The sequence below is a fragment of the Scyliorhinus torazame genome, chromosome 16 (assembly GCF_047496885.1).
Source record: "Scyliorhinus torazame isolate Kashiwa2021f chromosome 16, sScyTor2.1, whole genome shotgun sequence".
Classification (NCBI taxonomy): domain Eukaryota; kingdom Metazoa; phylum Chordata; class Chondrichthyes; order Carcharhiniformes; family Scyliorhinidae; genus Scyliorhinus; species Scyliorhinus torazame.
In genome coordinates, this window is record NC_092722.1 from 29,371,374 (window position 1) to 29,388,839 (window position 17,466).

The 17,466-nt window shown below is 50.8% G+C and overlaps 1 protein-coding gene across 3 annotated transcripts in view; it reads right to left on the reverse strand.

Moving 5' to 3' along the window:
• LOC140392656 (putative oxidoreductase YteT) overlaps window positions 1-17,466 on the reverse strand; it is a 378,465-nt gene that overhangs the window by 231,107 nt on the left and 129,892 nt on the right. For all 3 annotated transcript variants that reach the window (XM_072478137.1, XM_072478135.1, XM_072478136.1), the window contains one exon: window positions 11,103-11,162. In XM_072478137.1, the coding sequence (XP_072334238.1) occupies window positions 11,103-11,162 (60 nt within the window). The remainder of the gene's footprint in view (window positions 1-11,102; window positions 11,163-17,466) is intronic.

Consider the following 17,466-nt stretch of genomic DNA (forward strand, 5'->3'; position numbering starts at 1 on the left):
CCTAAATCCAAAATTGTATAGTGGAATAGTTTAATTTTCTCCTAACTTTAAATTGTACCAATCACTTTCCCTCTTACAATTTTTTTTTGTACAATGATTTCGTAATTTATGCTTTTTTATACAATGTGTCCCCAATGGGGGGAAAAAACATTGCCCCAAATGTATAAAGTGTGTATTAGTATTCATTTTACTTTAGACTCGAATTTGCAATCAGTAATGCACAGGTTGCAGATATATTTGCATCTGTGAAATGCACAGTTATTCATTGTTCATTTGAAATTTAATCGCATTCTTCATTTAGCACACTGACTTTGAAAGGTTTGTTTGAATAAGAGATTTGCTGTGCTGGCCCACAATGATTGCAGCATTGTGCAAATATGGTACCTGACCAACTAGTTAACTAATCCACCCTCTGTTAATATTTCAGTGCTTTAATGTTCCCGAGGCACAAGCATCATCTTCCAGTGGTTGTTCTCCCTTCTCAAGGCAAGGTGTGTGACCCGGTGGTTAGCACTGCTGTCTCACAGCTCCAGGGGCTCTGGTTCAATTCCGGCCTCGGATGACTGTGTGGAGTTTGCACTTCCTCCCCATGCCTGAGTGGGTTTCCTCCCACAGTCCAAAGATGTGCAGGTTAGGTGGATTGGCCATGCTAAATTGCCCCTAAGTGCCCAAATGTTTAGGTAGGGTTATGGAGATAGGGTGGAGACGTGGGTCTAAGTAGGGTGCTCTTTCTAGGGGCTTGTGCAGACTTGATGGACCAAATGGCTTCCTTCTGCACTGTGGGGACTCTATGATCTATGGCACCCTGTGTTCTGTTGCACTATTACCGTGCTAAATGGGATAGACTTGGAACAGATCCAGCAAGTCAAGACTGGGCATCCATGAGGCGCTGTGGGCCATCAGCAGCAGCAGAATTACATTCAACCACAATCTGCAACGTCATGGCGTGGCATATCCCCCACTCTACCGTTACCACCAAACCAGGGGATCAATTCTGATTCAATGAAGAGTGCAAGAGAGCATGCCAGGAGCAATCAGATATACCTAAAAATGAAGTGTCAACCTGGTGAAGCTACAACACAGGACTAACGTGCCCCAAAGCAGTGACAGCAACAGAACAAAACACCCTGATAAGCGAGCCCCATTCAGCCAATGCCTCCCTGTCATCCTGACGGCTCCTGGTCACCAAGAGACACAACGGGCGAGATTCTCCGGTCCGCCAGCTGTCTTTTCCTGGGCGGCGAGCCCTCGCCGACAGTGTGATTCTCCGTTCCCGCCACCTGCCAATGGGATTTCCAGTTGTGGTCACCCTCCGCCGCCAGGAAACCCGTGGGCGTGGGTGCACTGCTGGCAGAACAGAGAATCCTGTCCAAAGTGTCCACAGTGCCTGGTGACCTCAAGGCCTCCATAATCAGCACCTCAAAGAGACACTCGGTCTCTCATAGAAACATAAAAATAGGAGTAGGCCATTCAGCCCTTCAAGCCTTCTGTATCATTCAGTATGATCATGGCTGATTATCCAACCCCTCCACCCATATCTTTAAAAAATTTTTTTTAGCATACCCAAGGGGCAATTTAGCGTGACCAATCCACCTATCCTGCACATCTTTGGGTTGTGGGGGTGAAACCCACGCAAACACGGGGGAATGTGCAAACTCCACACAGACAGTGACCCAGAGGCGGGATCAAACCTGGGACATCGGTGCAGTGAGGCAGCAGTGCTATCCACTGCGCCCGCTGCCCCCCCACCCATATTTTTTGATCCCTTTAGCCCCAAGAACTATATCTAACTTCTTCTTGAAAACATGACAATGTTTTGGCTTCAGCTGCTTTCAGTGGTGACGAATTCCACAGGCTCACCACTCTCTGGGGGAAGAAATCTCTCATCTCGGTCAGAAATAATTTACCCTGTATCATCAGACTGTGACCCCTGGCTCAGGTCTCTGCCGCCATCAGTGTTCTCGCTCAGGCCAACATCCCTGGCATTGAAGCATTGACCACCCTCGGTCAGCTGAGCTGGACAGGCCACATTGTCTGCATGCCTGATACAAGACTCCCGAAACAAGCGCTCTATTCAGAGCTTCAACACAGCAAGCAAGCCCCAGGAGGGCAGTGGAAATGCTATAAAGACACCCTCAAAGTCTTCTTGAAAGAGTGCAACATTCTTACTGACACTTGAGAATCGCTGGCCCAAGACCGCCAGAATGGAGAAAAAGCATCTGGGAAGCAGCTGAACAGCTTGATTTTCATCACTGAGAGCAAGCTGAAGCCAATCGCTGACAGCAAAAAGAACGTGCAGCAACCCAGGAGCCGCACCCACCCAGGAGCCGCACCCACCCAGGAGCCGCACCCACCCAGGAGGCGCACCCACCCAGGAGCCGCACCCACCCAGGAGCCGCGCCCACCCAGGAGCTGTGCCCACCCAGGAGCCACGCCCACCCAGGAGCCACGCCCACCCAGGAGCCACGCCCACCCAGGAGCCGCACCCACCCGCTCCTCCAACGAGCATCTGCCCCACCTGTAAGAGACTGTAGCTCGTGGATTGGACTTCAGTCACCCGAGAACTCATTTTTATGTGGAAGCAGATCATCCTGGATTCTGAGGGATTGTCTCAGGAGGGAAGAGGTGTTGTCCTGTTTGAGTGTGTTCAGCCATTTCTTGATATCATGTGGATTTAATTAAATTAGCTAAAGACTGGTATCTGTGATGTCAAGGACCTCAGAGAGATGGACCATCAACTGGTTGAAGGTGAGGGATGAGCAACAAATGCTGGTCTTGCCTGCAATACCACGAAAGAATACAAAATGAGAGTTTCTTACTCTCTTATATTGGGATGCCCTTCCTTTCCAGGTGGTGTACAGACTGCCTACACTCAGTTCTTATTCTACTCTTCCCTTGAACTAACCACTCGAGAATATGTGAAGATGAGCTAGGTGACTCCTATCCATCAGTTTCACCTTTTTTATTTAAAAAGTTCATTGGTTGAGCTTTAAGATCTGTCAATCAACCATGCAGCTGTGATTAGCATTTCAGGATCCAGTCAGGCACTGATGCCTCAGTAATTCAAAAGAAACAGAAAACTGATTTGGTTTAACAAGTTAGAATTCATTTGGAAGTAAAAACGAAAGCATAGTGCACAAAACTAGAACCCGAGGGCACAGCTTCAGACTAAAGGGATGATCCTTTAAAAGAGAGGTAAGAGGAATTTCTTCAGCCAGAGGGTGGTGAATCTGTGGAACTCTTTGCCGCAGTATGCTGTGGAAGCCAAGTCACTGAGTGTCTTTAAGACAGAGATAGATAGGTTCTTGATGAATAAGGGGATCAGAGGTTATGGGTAGAAGGCAGGAGACTGGGGATGAGAAACATATCAGCCATGGTTGAATGACACAGCAGACTCGATGGGCCGAACAGCTTAATGCTGCTCATTTTCTTATGGTCTTATATGAAATGAAAATCGCTATTGTCACAAGTAGGCTTCAAATGAAGTTACCGTGAAAAGCCCCTAGTTGCCACATTCCGGCGCCTGTTCGGGGAGGCTGGTATGGGAATTGAACGGTGCTGCTGGCCTGCCTTGGTCTGCTTTCAAAGCCAGTGATTTAGCCCTGTGCTAAACCAGCCCCTGCTGGTTATAATAGCTGAAGGAAATATTTCACTTTATTCAATGGAAGCAATTGTTCTATACTGAACTGTCAAATTAATTAAAGAAAAGTATAATTATAATAATATAGTTCATTTTGTATTGGACCCAAACAAAATATTCTATAGAATAAACACTGTGATGTTTTGGAGGACCCAAATTAAACAACCATCTGAGTTATGCACTTCTGCACTGTAAATTCTATGAAATTATGCAAACTGGATAGTGTGTATATAAAAACCGGGCGGATTCAGGCTGTGCTCAGATATGTAGGTGGTCTGGAGTGAGCTTCATCCATCTGGCTTTGACTCCACGAATAAACATGCCTCCTGTAATGTATTCTTTTTTCGGGGATTGCCATTATTCATTTCTGTGCTTTAACTTTCAGTATCACATCCCAACAATCCGACTCCTCAGGCGCTCCAAAAATAAAGAACTGTGTGGTTGATAGTCGTTGTGAGAGGAGTAATTGGGTCACGATGTTCAGCTGCCAGGACAGGACACTGCTGACCATAAAGTCTGTGTCTTGGTCTGAGCTGGTAGGGTGGACTGGACGGCAAACAATGCAGGCAATTGTTTTCCTACATCTACAGCTGAAGCCATAAAGAAACTTAATCTGGAGCCTTCTTGCTACTCATCCAGCAGGCAGAATCCCAATTGAAATAACTGGATGGGGGAAGAAGAGGACCTTTAAAGTAATTTCTGAAGTCTCTTCAGAGCAATCTAGAGATGCTGCATTGCTAGATTTTGATGCAATGGGGTGAGGTCAGTAAGGTCATTCGGGAGATGAAGTGGGATCAGTGGATTGTGTTCATCTGCAAGAACATTCAATTTTACAAAAATCACCCTGAAGGAATTATTCTATATAATCCACCTTTATCACCAATAACGGACAAATTGATCTATTGCCAATGACTGTTAAGTCTGCTGCTCTCGACTTCCGGTTGCGGCTATGCGGAGCTAAGTCGCACATACGGCAGCTCCCGCAAAAAATGGACCTTTGGGCTCTTTTCAGGGCCCCCAACGGAATTTTTTCGACGTTTCCCGAGGTGGGAAGGAGAGTACAACAGTTCCCCGACAGTATATGGCTTTTACCAGGAGCGGGGCGACTAAAAAAGTGGTGGTGGACCCGAAGAAGGTGCGAGGGAAGAAGAACAAAATGGCGACGGGCGAGGACCAGGCAGCGTGGATACAGTGGGCAGAGGAGCAACAGGAGGTTATCCAGCGCTGCTTCAGGGAGATTAAAGAGGACCTGCTAGAGCCGATGAAGGCTTCTATCGATAAGCTGCTGGAGACACAGACGGCCCAGGGGGTGGCGATCCGCGAGGCCCGACAAAAGATCTCCGACACCGAGGACGAGATCTTAGGCCAGCGGTAAAGGTGGAGGCGCATGAGGCGCTCCACAAGAAATGGCAGGAGCGGTTCGAGGAGATGGAGAATCGGTCGAGGCGGAAGAATTTGCAGATTCTGGGCCTCCCGGAGAGGCTGGAGGGGCCGGACGTGGGGGCCTATGTGGTCACCATGTTGAACTCGCTGATGGGAGCGGGGTCCTTCCAGGAGCCCCTGGAGCTGGAAGGCGCCCATAGAGTGCTGGCGAGGAGGCCCAAGGCTAACGAGACTCCGCGGGCGGTGCTGGTGCGGTTTCATCGGTTCACTGATCGGGAGCTGATCGAATCGCTGATCGATTCGCTTGGCTCAGGTGGGCCAAGAAGGAGAGGAGCAGCAGGTGGGAGAACGCGGAGGTTCGAATATACCAGGACTGGAGTGCGGAGGTGGCGAAGAGGAGGGCCGGGTACAATCGAGCGAAGGCGGTGCTGCACAGGAAGGGGGTGAAGTTTGGCATGTTGCAGCCGCCGTGACTGTAGGTTACCTACAAGGACCGGCACCATTATTTTGAGTCTCCGGAGGAGGCGTGGGCCTTTGTTCAGGCCGAGAAGTTGGACACAGATTGAGGGTCGGGATGGGCGTTTGGGGATTGCGGTTGATGTTACTTTTTGAGGGGGGGTCCTTTGCTCTTGTTTTTTTTTTTCTCTTTCTGGTTCGGTGAGGGTGGTTAGGGTGGGTTGGGCACTGTTTTGGTTAGGTTGGTCGGGGGGGGCTCTTAGAGGGGGGTAAGCAAATGGAACAGGGGTGGATGGCCGGCAGTGAGATGGGGCCCCGTGGGGGAGGGGGAGGCCCGTGTCGGGGGTGAGAGGACTGGGCCTGTAAAAGGAGCTACGTCAGAGGTGGCGGGGCCAGGTAGGTGGAAAGCGCGGGCTTTTTCCCGCGCTGAAGACTGGAGGGGCGGGGAAGAGAGGGTTGTTTCCCGCGCTTGGGATGGAAGGGGGAGGGGGAGAGCCTGCGGATGGGGAATGGAAGAGGAGGGTGTGTCACACAATGGGAGGAGTCGAAGGAGAGGCGGGAGTGGCCGGGGTCAGCAGGAGTCAGCTGACTTGCGGAAGTGCAATGAGGGGAGTAAAGCAGCTAGGATGGGTCCGAGCCGGAGGGGGGTGAGGGGGTGGGGGTGGGGGGGTCGAGTTGCTGCTGCTATGGTCAAGGGGGAGCTGGAGCAAGTGGGTGGAGTCGAGACGGGGGTCTGCCGCAGTGAGCAACGGGCTGGGCGTGGGGTGTGGGCGTGTGGCTGGCCGAGGAGGGGAAATGGCTAGTCGGCGGGGGAGGGCGGCGGGTAGCCCCCTGATCTGGCTGATAACCTGGAATGTAAGGGGGCTGAACGGGCCGGTCAAGCGGGCCCGCGTGTTTGCGCACCTGAAGGGGCTGAAGGCGGATGTGATTATGCTCCAGGAGACACACCCGAAGGTGGCAGACCAGGTAAGATTGAGGAAAGGGTGGGTAGGTCAGGTGTTTCATTCGGGGCTGGATGCCAAAAATCGTGGGGTGGCGATCTTGGTGGGAAAGGTGTCATTCTAGGCATCGAGCATTGTGGCAGACAATGGCGGGAGGTACGTAATGGTATGTGGTAAGCTGCAGGTAGAGAGGGTGGTACTGGTCAATGTGTATGCCCCGAACTGGGACGATGCGGGTTTTATGCGGCGCATGTTGGGTCGGATCCCAGACTTGGAAATGGGGGGCCTGATAATGGGGGGAGACTTTAACACGGTGTTGGGTCCGGCACTGGATCGCTCCAGGACTAGGGCGGGTAGGAAGCCGGCGGCGGCTAAAGTGCTGAGGGGGTTTATGGACCAGATGGGAGGGGTGGACCCTTGGAGATTTGCAAGGCCGGGGGGCTAGGGAATTTTCATTCTTCTCACATGTCCATAAGGCTTATTCCCGGATCGACTTTTTTTATTTTGAGCAGGGCGCTGATAGCGAGAGTAGAGGATACCGAGTACTCGGCGATAGCCATTTCGGATCACGCCCCGCATTGGGTGGACTTAGAGCTGGGGGAGGAGAGGGACCAGCGTCCGTTGTGGCGTTTTGAGGTGGGGCTACTGGCGGACGAGGAGGTGAGTGAGCGGGTCCAAGGAAGCATAGAGAGAGTACCTGGAGGCCAACGATAACGGGGAGGTCCAAGTGGGGATGGTATGGGAGGCGCTGAAGGCAGTGGTTAGGGGAGAGCTGATCTCCATTAGGGCCCACAAGGAGAGGAGGGAGCAGAGGGAGAGGGAGAGGTTGGTTGGGGAGATGGTGAGGGTAGACAGGAGGCATGCGGAGGTGCCCGAGGAAGGACTGTTGAGGAAGAGGCGCAGCCTTCAGGCCAAATTCGACCTGGTGACCACCAGGAAGGTGGAGGTGCAATGGAGGAAGGCCCAGGGGGCGATATATGAGTATGGGGAAAAGGCAAGCCGGATGCTGGCGCATCAGCTTCGGAAGCGGGAAGCAGCTAGGGAGATCGGGGGAATTAAGGACAGGGGAGGGAGTGTGGTGTGGAGTGGGGTTGGCATCAATGGGGTCTTCAGGGACTTTTATGAGGAATTGTACCGATCCGAGCCCCCACTGGATGAGGGAGGGATGGGCCGCTTTCTGGACCAATTGAGATTCCGAAGGTGGAGGAGGGACTGGTGGCGGGATTGGGGGCCCCGATTGGGCTGGAGGGGCTGACCAAAGGGATAGGGAGCATGCAGGTGGGGAAGGCACCGGTGTCGGGCGGTTTCCCGGTCGAATTCTATAAAACGTATATGGACCTGTTGGGCCCGTTGCTAGTTAGGACCTTCAATGAGGCAAGGGAGGGGGGGGCTTTGCCCCCGACGATGTCCCGGGCACTGAGCTCCTTGATCCTGAAGCGGGACAAGGAACCCCTGCAGTGGGGTCTTACAGGCCGATTTTGTTGCTAATCGTAGATGCCAAGGTGTTGGCGAAGGTCTTAGTCACGAGGATTGAGGATTGTGTGCCGCAGGTCATCCACGAAGACCAGACGGGGTTCATGAAGGGGAGGCAGCTGAACGCGAAAGTGCGGAGGCTTCTGAACGTTATCATGATGCCGGCGAGGGAGAGGGAGGCGGAGATAGTGGTGGCGATGGACGCTGAGAAAGCCTTCGATAGGGTAGAGTGGGGGTACCTGTGGGAGGTGTTGAAGAGGTTTGGGTTTGGGGAGGGGTTTGTCAGGTGGGTTAGGCTGTTGTATGAGGTCCCGATGGCAAGTGTGGCTACGAACAGGAGGAGGTCTGAGTACTTTCGGTTGCACCGAGGGACGAGGCAGGGGTGTCCCCTGTCCCCCCTGCTCTTCGCACTGGCGACTGAACCCCTGTCTATGGCACTGAGGGAGTCGAGGAACTGGAGGGGCTGGTGCGGGGTGGGGAGGAGCATAGGGTGTCGCTCTATGCGGACGACTTGCTGTTATATGTGGCGGACCCGGTGGGGGGAATGCCGGAGGTAATGAGGATCTTCAGGGAATTCGGGGATTTCTCGGGGTACAAGCTCAACATGGGGAAGAGCGAGCTGTTCGTGGTTCACCCAGGGGACCAGGAGGGGGGGATTGGCGAGCTCCCACTAAAAAGGGCGGAGAGGAGCTTCAGGTATTTGGGGGTCCAGGTGGCCAGGAGCTGGGGGGCCCTGCATAGGCTTAATTTCACAAGGCTGGTGGAGCAAATGGAGGAGGAGTTTAAGAGGTGGGACGCGTTGCCGCTGTCCTTGGCGGGTAGGGTGCAGTCAGTCAAAATGACGGTGCTCCCAAGGTTTTGGTTCCTGTTCCAGTGCCTCCCCGTGTTCATCCCGAAGGCCTTTTTTAGGCGGGTTAACAGGAATATAATGGGGTTTGTGTGGGTGCGAGGGACTCCGAGGGTGAGAAGGGTGTTCCTGGAGCGGAGTAGAGATACGGGGGGGCTGGCGCTGCCCAACCTCTGTGGGTACTACAGGGCCGCCAATGCGACGATGGTGCGCAAGTGGGTGATGGAGGGGGAGGGCACTGCATGGAAGAGGCTGGAGACGGTGTCTTGTGTGGGTACGAGTCTGGGGGCCCTGGCAACGGCACCGCTGCCATTCCCTCCAAGGAGGTATACCATGAGCCCGGTGGTGGCGGCTGCCCTCAAAATTTGGGGGCAGTGGAGGCGGCACAGGGGGGATGTTGGGGCCTCAATGTGGACCCCAATATGGGGGAACCACCGGTTCGTCCCAGGGAGAACAGATGGAGGTTTTTCGGGGTGGTACAGGGCAGGGATACGGAGGTTGGGGGATCTGTTTGTGGACGGGAAGTTCGCGAGCCTGGGTGAGCTGGAGGAGAAGTATGGGCTCCCCCCGGGGAACACCTTCAGGTACTTACAGGTAAGGGCGTTTGCCAGGCGGCAGGTGGTGGAATTCCCGCGGCTGCTGCCACACACAGTACAGGATAGGGTGCTCTCGGGGGGGTGGGTGGGAGTGGGGAAAATCTCGGAAACCTACCAGGTGATGCAGGAGGAGGAGGAGGCCTTGGTGATAGAGGTGAAAGGTAAGTGGGAGGAGGAGTTGGGGGAGGAGCAGTTGGGAGAGGAGATTGAGGAAGAGACGTGGGCAGACGCCCTCGGGAGGGTGAACTCTTCCTCATCGTGCGCAAGGCTCAGCCTCATACAGTTTAAGGTGCTGCACAGGGCACACATAACCGGGACAAGGATGAGCCGGTTCTTTGGGGGCAAGGACAGGTGTCTTAGGTGCTCAGGGAGCCCAGCAAACCACACCCAAATGTTCTGGGCATGCCCAGCGCTGGAGGAGTTTTGGAAGGGCGTAGCAAGGATGGTGTCGAGGGTGGTAGGATCCAGGGTCAAACCGGGCTGGGGGCTCGCAATATTTGGCGTTGCAGGGGAGCCGGGAGTGCAGGGGGCGAAAGAAGCTGGTATTCTGGCCTTTGCGTCCCTGGTAGCCCGGCGAAGGATTCTTCTTCAGTGGAAGGATGCGAGGCCCCCAAGCGTGGAATCCTGGATTAACGATATGGCAGGGTTTATTATGTTGGAGAGGGCAAAATTTGCCTTGAGAGGGTCGGTGCAAGGGTTGTTTAGGCGGTGGCAACCGTTCCTAGACTTCCTGGCAGAACGGTAGACATTGGTCAATGGCAGCAGCAACTTGGGGGGGGGTTTACTTTATTTTTGTTTATGTTTTTTACACTGGGGGGTCTGAGGGGGTGTATATATTTGTTGTGTTAAGTCGGGGTGTTAATGTTAATTTATTATTTATGTACAGTGGGGGAGGGGGGTATGGAGGGTTGCTTTTTTTTGGACTATGTTTTGTACTTAACCCTGTTGGGTTCCTTTTTCATTTTGTTATTGACATTTTATGAAAACTTTAATAAAAATTATTTTTTAAAAAAAAGTCTGCTGCTCTCAAGGCGGCACGTGGCGCAGTGGTTAGCACTGGGACTATGGCGCTGAAGACCCGGGTTCGAATCCCAGCCCTGGGCCACTGTCCGTGTGGAGTTTGCACATTCTCCCTGTGTCTGCGTGGGTTTCACCCCCACAACCCAAGGATGTGCTGGTTAAGTGGATTGGCCACGCTAAATTGCCCCTTAATTGGAAAAAGGAATTGGGTACTCTAAATTTTTTTTTTTTAATTATACACCAGTTATGACATAATGGGTGGAATCTACCCTGTTTTCTCCCAAACTAACCTTCAGTGGGAGGTGCAGAATCATGGCTTCAGCTGACTTTCTTTCACTTCATGGGGAGGCACCTGACTTCCATTTGGCTGAGATTAAGAATTCACCATGTGAATTATGTTTTGGTTTTAATGCTTCAAGTTTCACTTGTGATTTGTTTTTGTTTAAGACAGTATCCCTTTCACGGGCTTTTCCTTTAATTTGTCCCCCAGTTTCTTTCATTTAATTCCCTTGGTAGCTTGATTTGCATCAAATTAGTGAAAACTACAGGAGGATATTTAGATTCAACTAACGCTTGTGACAGCAGCAATTATTGACACAACCACATCACTTTGAAATTTCATCACTTATATAAATTAAGACTTGCTTTTGAGTTTGTGCATATAAAACAGTAAAATGTATCTGGTGCAACTATATTTTGCTGTATTATAACCTCTCGCTTGCAGTAATAAAATAGTGATAACCTACTGCCATTGGTTTCTCCAGCAGGATGTGGTAGCCCTTCTTTGCAAATGCCACTGCTGGGCCCTGTAGATTTAAATGATATAATATTTCAGCAATTAAGAAACTGTCTGTTAATGGCGTCAATAGGTTCCACATAATGAATTATAATTTATAAGACCTGAGCTGTATTAAGTATTAAATATAAACTGTATTTGTCATTAAATGGTTGGGACAATGAGGAACATCCAGGAAATTAAATCAATCAAATCCCATCCTGTCATCAACACAAGATGCAACCTATTCCTGACATATGCACAGACATTCCAATCACACTGTAGTTAATGCACGGACATTTAATCGTCAGGAAGGCTCAAGTGTTTTAAAACAATGAGTAACTGAGTCCAACAGGCCTGGTATGATTTCTGGTCAGAATGTAATTAGCTGATCACTGGCAGGGTTACAATACCCATGATACAAATGGTCTCAGTACTTAAGGTTTGGAATGCAGAATACCTTCCAGGGGTATCTCTTTCCCCCACCCAAGTATTATTTAGTTGACTCTTGTAAAAACTATACAAGTTCAGATATCAGGTGATGCCCCACTGGTGAATCTGCCTAGTGCTCATTGGCTAGGCTCATGGGAATAATCGACTCACCAATCAAACTGTTCCACTGGTTCCTTTGCATCTAATACAACTCATGGAATTTACTGCTAGTAGTGATGGTAGACATTCAACAAATGTACCCATAATTGATCAGGCAAGTACAAATTTGCGATAGAAGATGGCAAATGCCATCAATGAATTTGCAAGTTCATGGTATCAGGAATGTTGGAGAATTCCTGGGCAAAACTGTGTACCCTGGGTGATCAATGGAATTAATCAGGAAAATATAATCTTCCGCTGATGCTGCTAACCACACAATGCTAAGGAGAGTGCTGCAGCTATTCTTCCCACCTGCACCACAACATGTACACATACGCGCACGCCTGATTTAAGGCTTTTATTGTTAAGTATTTACCCGGCAATATGGAAAATTGCGCAGGAAGGCCTGTCCACAAAAAGCAGCACAAATCCAACTCGGCCAATTATTACTCCATCTGTCTGCCCTCGATCATCAGTAAAGTGATGGAAGGAGGTGTCAACAGTGCTATCAAGGGGCACTTGCTTAGTGATAACCTGCTCACTGATGCTCAGCTTGGGTTCTACCAGGGTTACTCAACTCCTGGCCTCGTTATACTCTTGGCTCGAATATGGACAAATGAGCTGAAGAGGGGAGGTGACAGTGACTGCCGTTGACAGCATGGGGGCATTTGGCTGAGCTTCAAGGAGTCCTAGCAAAACTGGAGTCAATGAGAATTGGGGAGAGGGAGAGAGAGAGCAAGAGAGATAACGAGAGAGAGAGACATCCTGTGGATTATCATTGATCAGAAACTGAACTGGATCAGCCATATAAATACTGTGGCTACAAGAGCAGGTCAGAGGCTGGGAATTCTGTACAGAATAACTCACAGCCTGATTCCCTAAAACGTGTCCACCATCTACAAGGTACATGTCAAGAGTGTGATGGAACTGTCGCTAGGTCAAAATCCTGGAGCTTCCTCCCTGACAGCACTCTCAGTATACCTACACTATACCTACACCACATAGACTGCAGTGCATCTAAAAGGCAGTTTAGGACCACCTTAAGGGCAATTAGGGATTGGCCTAGCCAGTGATGTCCAAGTCCCATGAAACAATATGAGCGGGATTCTCCACCGGTGGGATGCTCCGTTTTGCCGGCAGCTTGGGGGTTTCCCGACGGCGTGGAGCTGCCCCACAATGGGAAACCCCATTCACCGGCGGGCATAACGGAGCATCCCGCCGGCGGGTTGAGGCAGAAATGTGGCGCGGTGGATTATCCCACCGGATATTAAAAAAATTAAAATTACTGGTAATATGAAAGACAAGACAAATAGGGCAGCACAGTGGCGCAGTGGTTAGCATTGCTGCCTCATGGCGCTGAGGTCCCAGGTTCGATCCCGGGTCTGGGTCACTGCCCCTGTGGAGTTTGCACATTCTCCTTGTTGCGTGGGTTTCGCCCCCACAACCCAAAGATGTACAGGGTATGTGGATTGGCCACACTAAATTGCACCTTAATTGGAAAAATGAATTGGGTACTCTAAATTTTTTTAAAAAGACAACACAAACATCAAATTCTCCTCTCTGCTATTTCAATGAATACGGTCTCCCGCCAAACTAAATGGCTATGCAAGATGGCTGTTGTGTATGCTTCTTCATGTCACATAAGCTGCTTCCTTGATGACAAAGGAAGGTTCAGACGTGGAGATAGGTTTAACACATTTATTGAACAGTTAACAATTTTCCTACTTGAGTTCGACTCTCCTGCTAATCTTGCTATAGTAACTCAATCTAACTAACCAGTCTGCTCTAATCCATGCGGTGGGTGTGATGCTTCTGATCTGCCCCTGTCCTTCTCTCTTGATGTCGCCTGTGGAAAAGAGAAAGAGCATGTGTCCCCTGTCCTTTTATATGGGTAGCCCCCTTGTGGTAGTGTCAACTCTGAGTGTCCTGACTGCCCATTGGTCTTGTCCTATTCTATGTGTTCATTAGCTGTATGTCTGCATGTCATGATGTCTCTGGTGCTCCCTCTAGTGTTTACTCAGTCCTAGTGTATCTAAAATTAACCCCTTGTGTATTTACAGTGATGCATATCACCACATCCCCCCTTTTTTCATGTTATATAAAGAAAATTGAACAAAATAGGTAGATAAGTGATGACATGTACAAATCATGATGACAGTGATGATTATACAACACCAAATAATATTTATGAGTCCAAAGTTCATGGATTTATACGGTCGAGTGGCTTTCTTGTTTTGTTGTTGAAGCAGTGATGGCGATGTTGTCAGTGCTTTGTGAACGCCATCAGTGTCCCTGTGCTTAAGGAACCAAGAAGTCATCAGGAGGTGTGCAAATGGTCAAAGCACTGCGTTGTCTGATTTGGACTCTTTTTTTTCTATGTTTGCAATGCAGTATGTAATCTGTGTCGTCCAACCTGTACTGTTTCTTGTGATTGCGATATTGATGCTGTATGTCAGCTGCCTTGAAATCTGGTTTGCTTGTTTGTGGTGGAGCAAACTTGAATCGGTGAGATTTGCTGTCATGCCATGGTATGTCTGTACTCTTGCCAGTGTTAGGAGCTGTGCTGTTACATTGTCCTGCACTTGCAGAGTTGTACCATGTCGTACCAGTCGTTGTTCCATTGGTGCTAGTTTTGTCATGCTTGTTGTTGACGTTGGTGCCTGTGGTAAGCTTGTTGTTGCTGTTTCCGTAGGTTTTGTTGTTGTGTTTGTTGCGCTCAAGGATCACACCGAGTGGAGAATTTGAGTCCTTCACAAAGTTACTTGTGTCAGTGTCCTTTGTGGCATCTGCTGTTTCATTGAGCGTGCCGTCTCTGATTCCTTGGTGCTCCCCGCCTGGAGTCATTTCCGGTTCACCTGAATCAGCTTTGGCTTCTTGATATTCCCCGTCCGGAGTCATTTCAGGTTCACTTGAATCATCTGAGGTGTCTTGATGCTCCCCGTCCGGAGTCAAAACGTTCAGGAATGCATTTTCTTGTGAAGAGGCTCGAGTGGATGAGGTTTGAATTAGCGTGGTGTCACTGGAGTCACCAGTAGCCTCACTTTGATCGTCGAGTGCCTCTGTACATACTAGCTGAGGTCTGTCAGTCTCGCTGAGACACCGCACATCTGTGCGCGCTCAACGGAGTCATGCAGTGGTCTCGCTGTGGAGTCTGTCAGTGTTCTCTGTGTGGAGATGTGCAGTGGTCTCGCTGTGGAGTCTGGCATCGCTTTCTGTGCGGAGTCGGGGACACTTTGTGGTGCATGGACCACTCTCTGTGTGGAGTCAGGGACTCTTCATGCTGCGTGGACCACTCTGTGTGTGGAGTCGGGGTCTCTTCATGGTGCGTGGAGCACTGTTCGTGGTGCGTGGACCACTGGTGTGGCGTCAGGCCGCTCTCTGTGGGCTTGGACCTCTCTCTGTCTCTTGGTGTCAGGCCGCAGAAGAATCCTGTACTTCTGGGTTAGGATGTCGTCTGTGCTGGGCTGAGGATCCTCAAATCCGAAGAACTCTTCCATGTCTGTGTCGGATTCTTCAATGTACAACACATCTCGCTGCGGTTCGGATTTGGTACTGAGGTCACCATACCCAATGATGAAATCATCTTCCGAGTCGTAGTCTTCAAGGACCATCTCATCACTTTCTGTGTCGGAGCTGTCATTGTGCTTGCGATGTCCAAAGAAGTAATCAACATCTGAGTCGTAGTCTTCAAGGACTAAATCATCTCTTAGGGTGGCGCTAACAGCTTGTTGCAGGGTTCTGCGGAGGTTACTTTCAGCTACTGGTCGAAGTTCAGACATTGTGCTGTCGTTCCAAGTGAAAGAATTGTGTTTTACGGCGTTAAAATGTTTTGTTCTTATTTTCGGGCATTTCCCCTTTAAGTGGGCATAGGGGGCCTCTGACACCATGACGCTTCTTTTGGGGAACTGCCCATGTGCGGCTCCTTTTCCAAGATGGCTGCTAATCAAAACTACCGTTTTCTGAATTTGCAGGCCTACCTTCGCCGCGTGGTGCATATTGGCGCCTCTTTTGCCGTTCTCTCTTGTGTTTTCCTCGCAGTATGTTTCAAATTTGTCCAGGACTGTCTGGAAGTCTCTCTTGTCTTGCCCTTTGGAGTACTTGAAGGTCTTGAAGATTTCTGCCTCACTTGCACCTGCAATGGTGAACAGAACCTTTTTTTTCTCTGCATCGGCCACGCCATTTAGGTCGGACGCTACCAGGTAAATCTCAAATCGTTGCTTGAATGCACGCCAGTTTGCACTGAGATTGCTGTGGCACCTGAGCCGCTGAGGAACCGGAATCTCGAACATCTTGCCTGGGTGCTGTTGCTGGTCGTCACAGATCTGTTGAGTTAAACTATATGGATTCAACAGGGCACTACTGGTACCATGTTGTGTTATGCTTCTTCATGTAGGACTTCCGGTTGCGGTGATGTGGAGCTAAGCCGCACGTTTCGGCAGCTCCCGTGACAATGGACTTTCGGGCTCTCCAGAGGAGCCCCAACTGAACTTTTTTTGAATTGATCCCGTGTGGGAAGGTGCAGTAAGGTCCCCCCTTACGATATATGACCGAGATCAGCGGTGGAGCGGCGAAAAAAGAGGCTCTGGAGCAACGACAAAAACGAGGGGGAAAAGGCAAGATGGCGGAGGGCGGAGAGCGAGCAGCATGGGGGCCGGACCAGCAGGAGTTCCTTAAGCGCTGTGTGGAGGAGCTGAAAAAGGAGGTGCTGGCGCCAATGCTGTTGGCGATCGAGTGGCTGAAGGAGACCCAGAAGACCCAGGCGGTGGAGCTTCGTGAGGTGAAAGATGAAATGAATGACAACGAGGACGAGATCCTGGGCCTGGCGGTAAAAGTGGAGGCGCACGAGACGGTGCACAGGAGGTGGGCCGAGAGAATTGAGGTCCTGGAGAACAGGTCGAGGAGGAAGAACCTCCGGATTCTGGGTCTTCCCGAACAAGTGGAGGGAGCTGATGCCGGTGCGTATGTGAGTACGATGCTCCATGCGCTGATGGGAGCGGAGGCCTCTCCGACCCCCCTGGAGCTGGAAGGGGCTCACCGGGTCCTGGCGAGGAGAGCCAAGGCTGATGAGCCGCCAAGGGCGATAGTGGCATGGTTCCATTGCTTCGCGGACAAAGAAAGTGTGCTGAGATGGGCCAAGAAGGTGCGGAGCAGTAGATGGGAGAACATGGTGATCCGAGTATACCAGGATTGGAGCGCGGAGGTGGCTGGCTTCAACCGGGCCAAGGCGGTGCTGCATAAAAAAAGAGTCAGGTTCGGCATGCTGCAGCCTGCGTGACTGTGGGTCACTTATCAGGACCGACACCATTATTTTGAAATGCCAGAAGAGGCTTGGACCTTTATTCAGACGGAAAAACTGGACTCGAACTGAGGTGATGTGGTTGTATATGGGGTTGTAAATATGGGTAAAGAATACTTCATGGGTGGGATGATGGATGGGGATGTGGGTAGAGTTCTGGTTAAAATTCCTAAAATTTCCTTTTTTCTTTTCTGTAGACGAGATGATGATGATGGGGAATGTGGGCGTCGGTGCTGGAGGGAGGTGAGACTCGGGGATGAGGGAACTGGGATAATGGCCGCAACAGGAGCTGCGCCACTGGGGGCGGGGCTGGTTCAGGAAGCTTTTTCCCGCGCCAAAAGGGGGTGGGGGATGGAGGAAGGGAGGGAGAGACTCCTACATGGGGGAGATCAACGGGAAGGCGGGGGAAGCCGGGGTCAGCAGAAGTCAGCTGACTCACGGAAGTAAT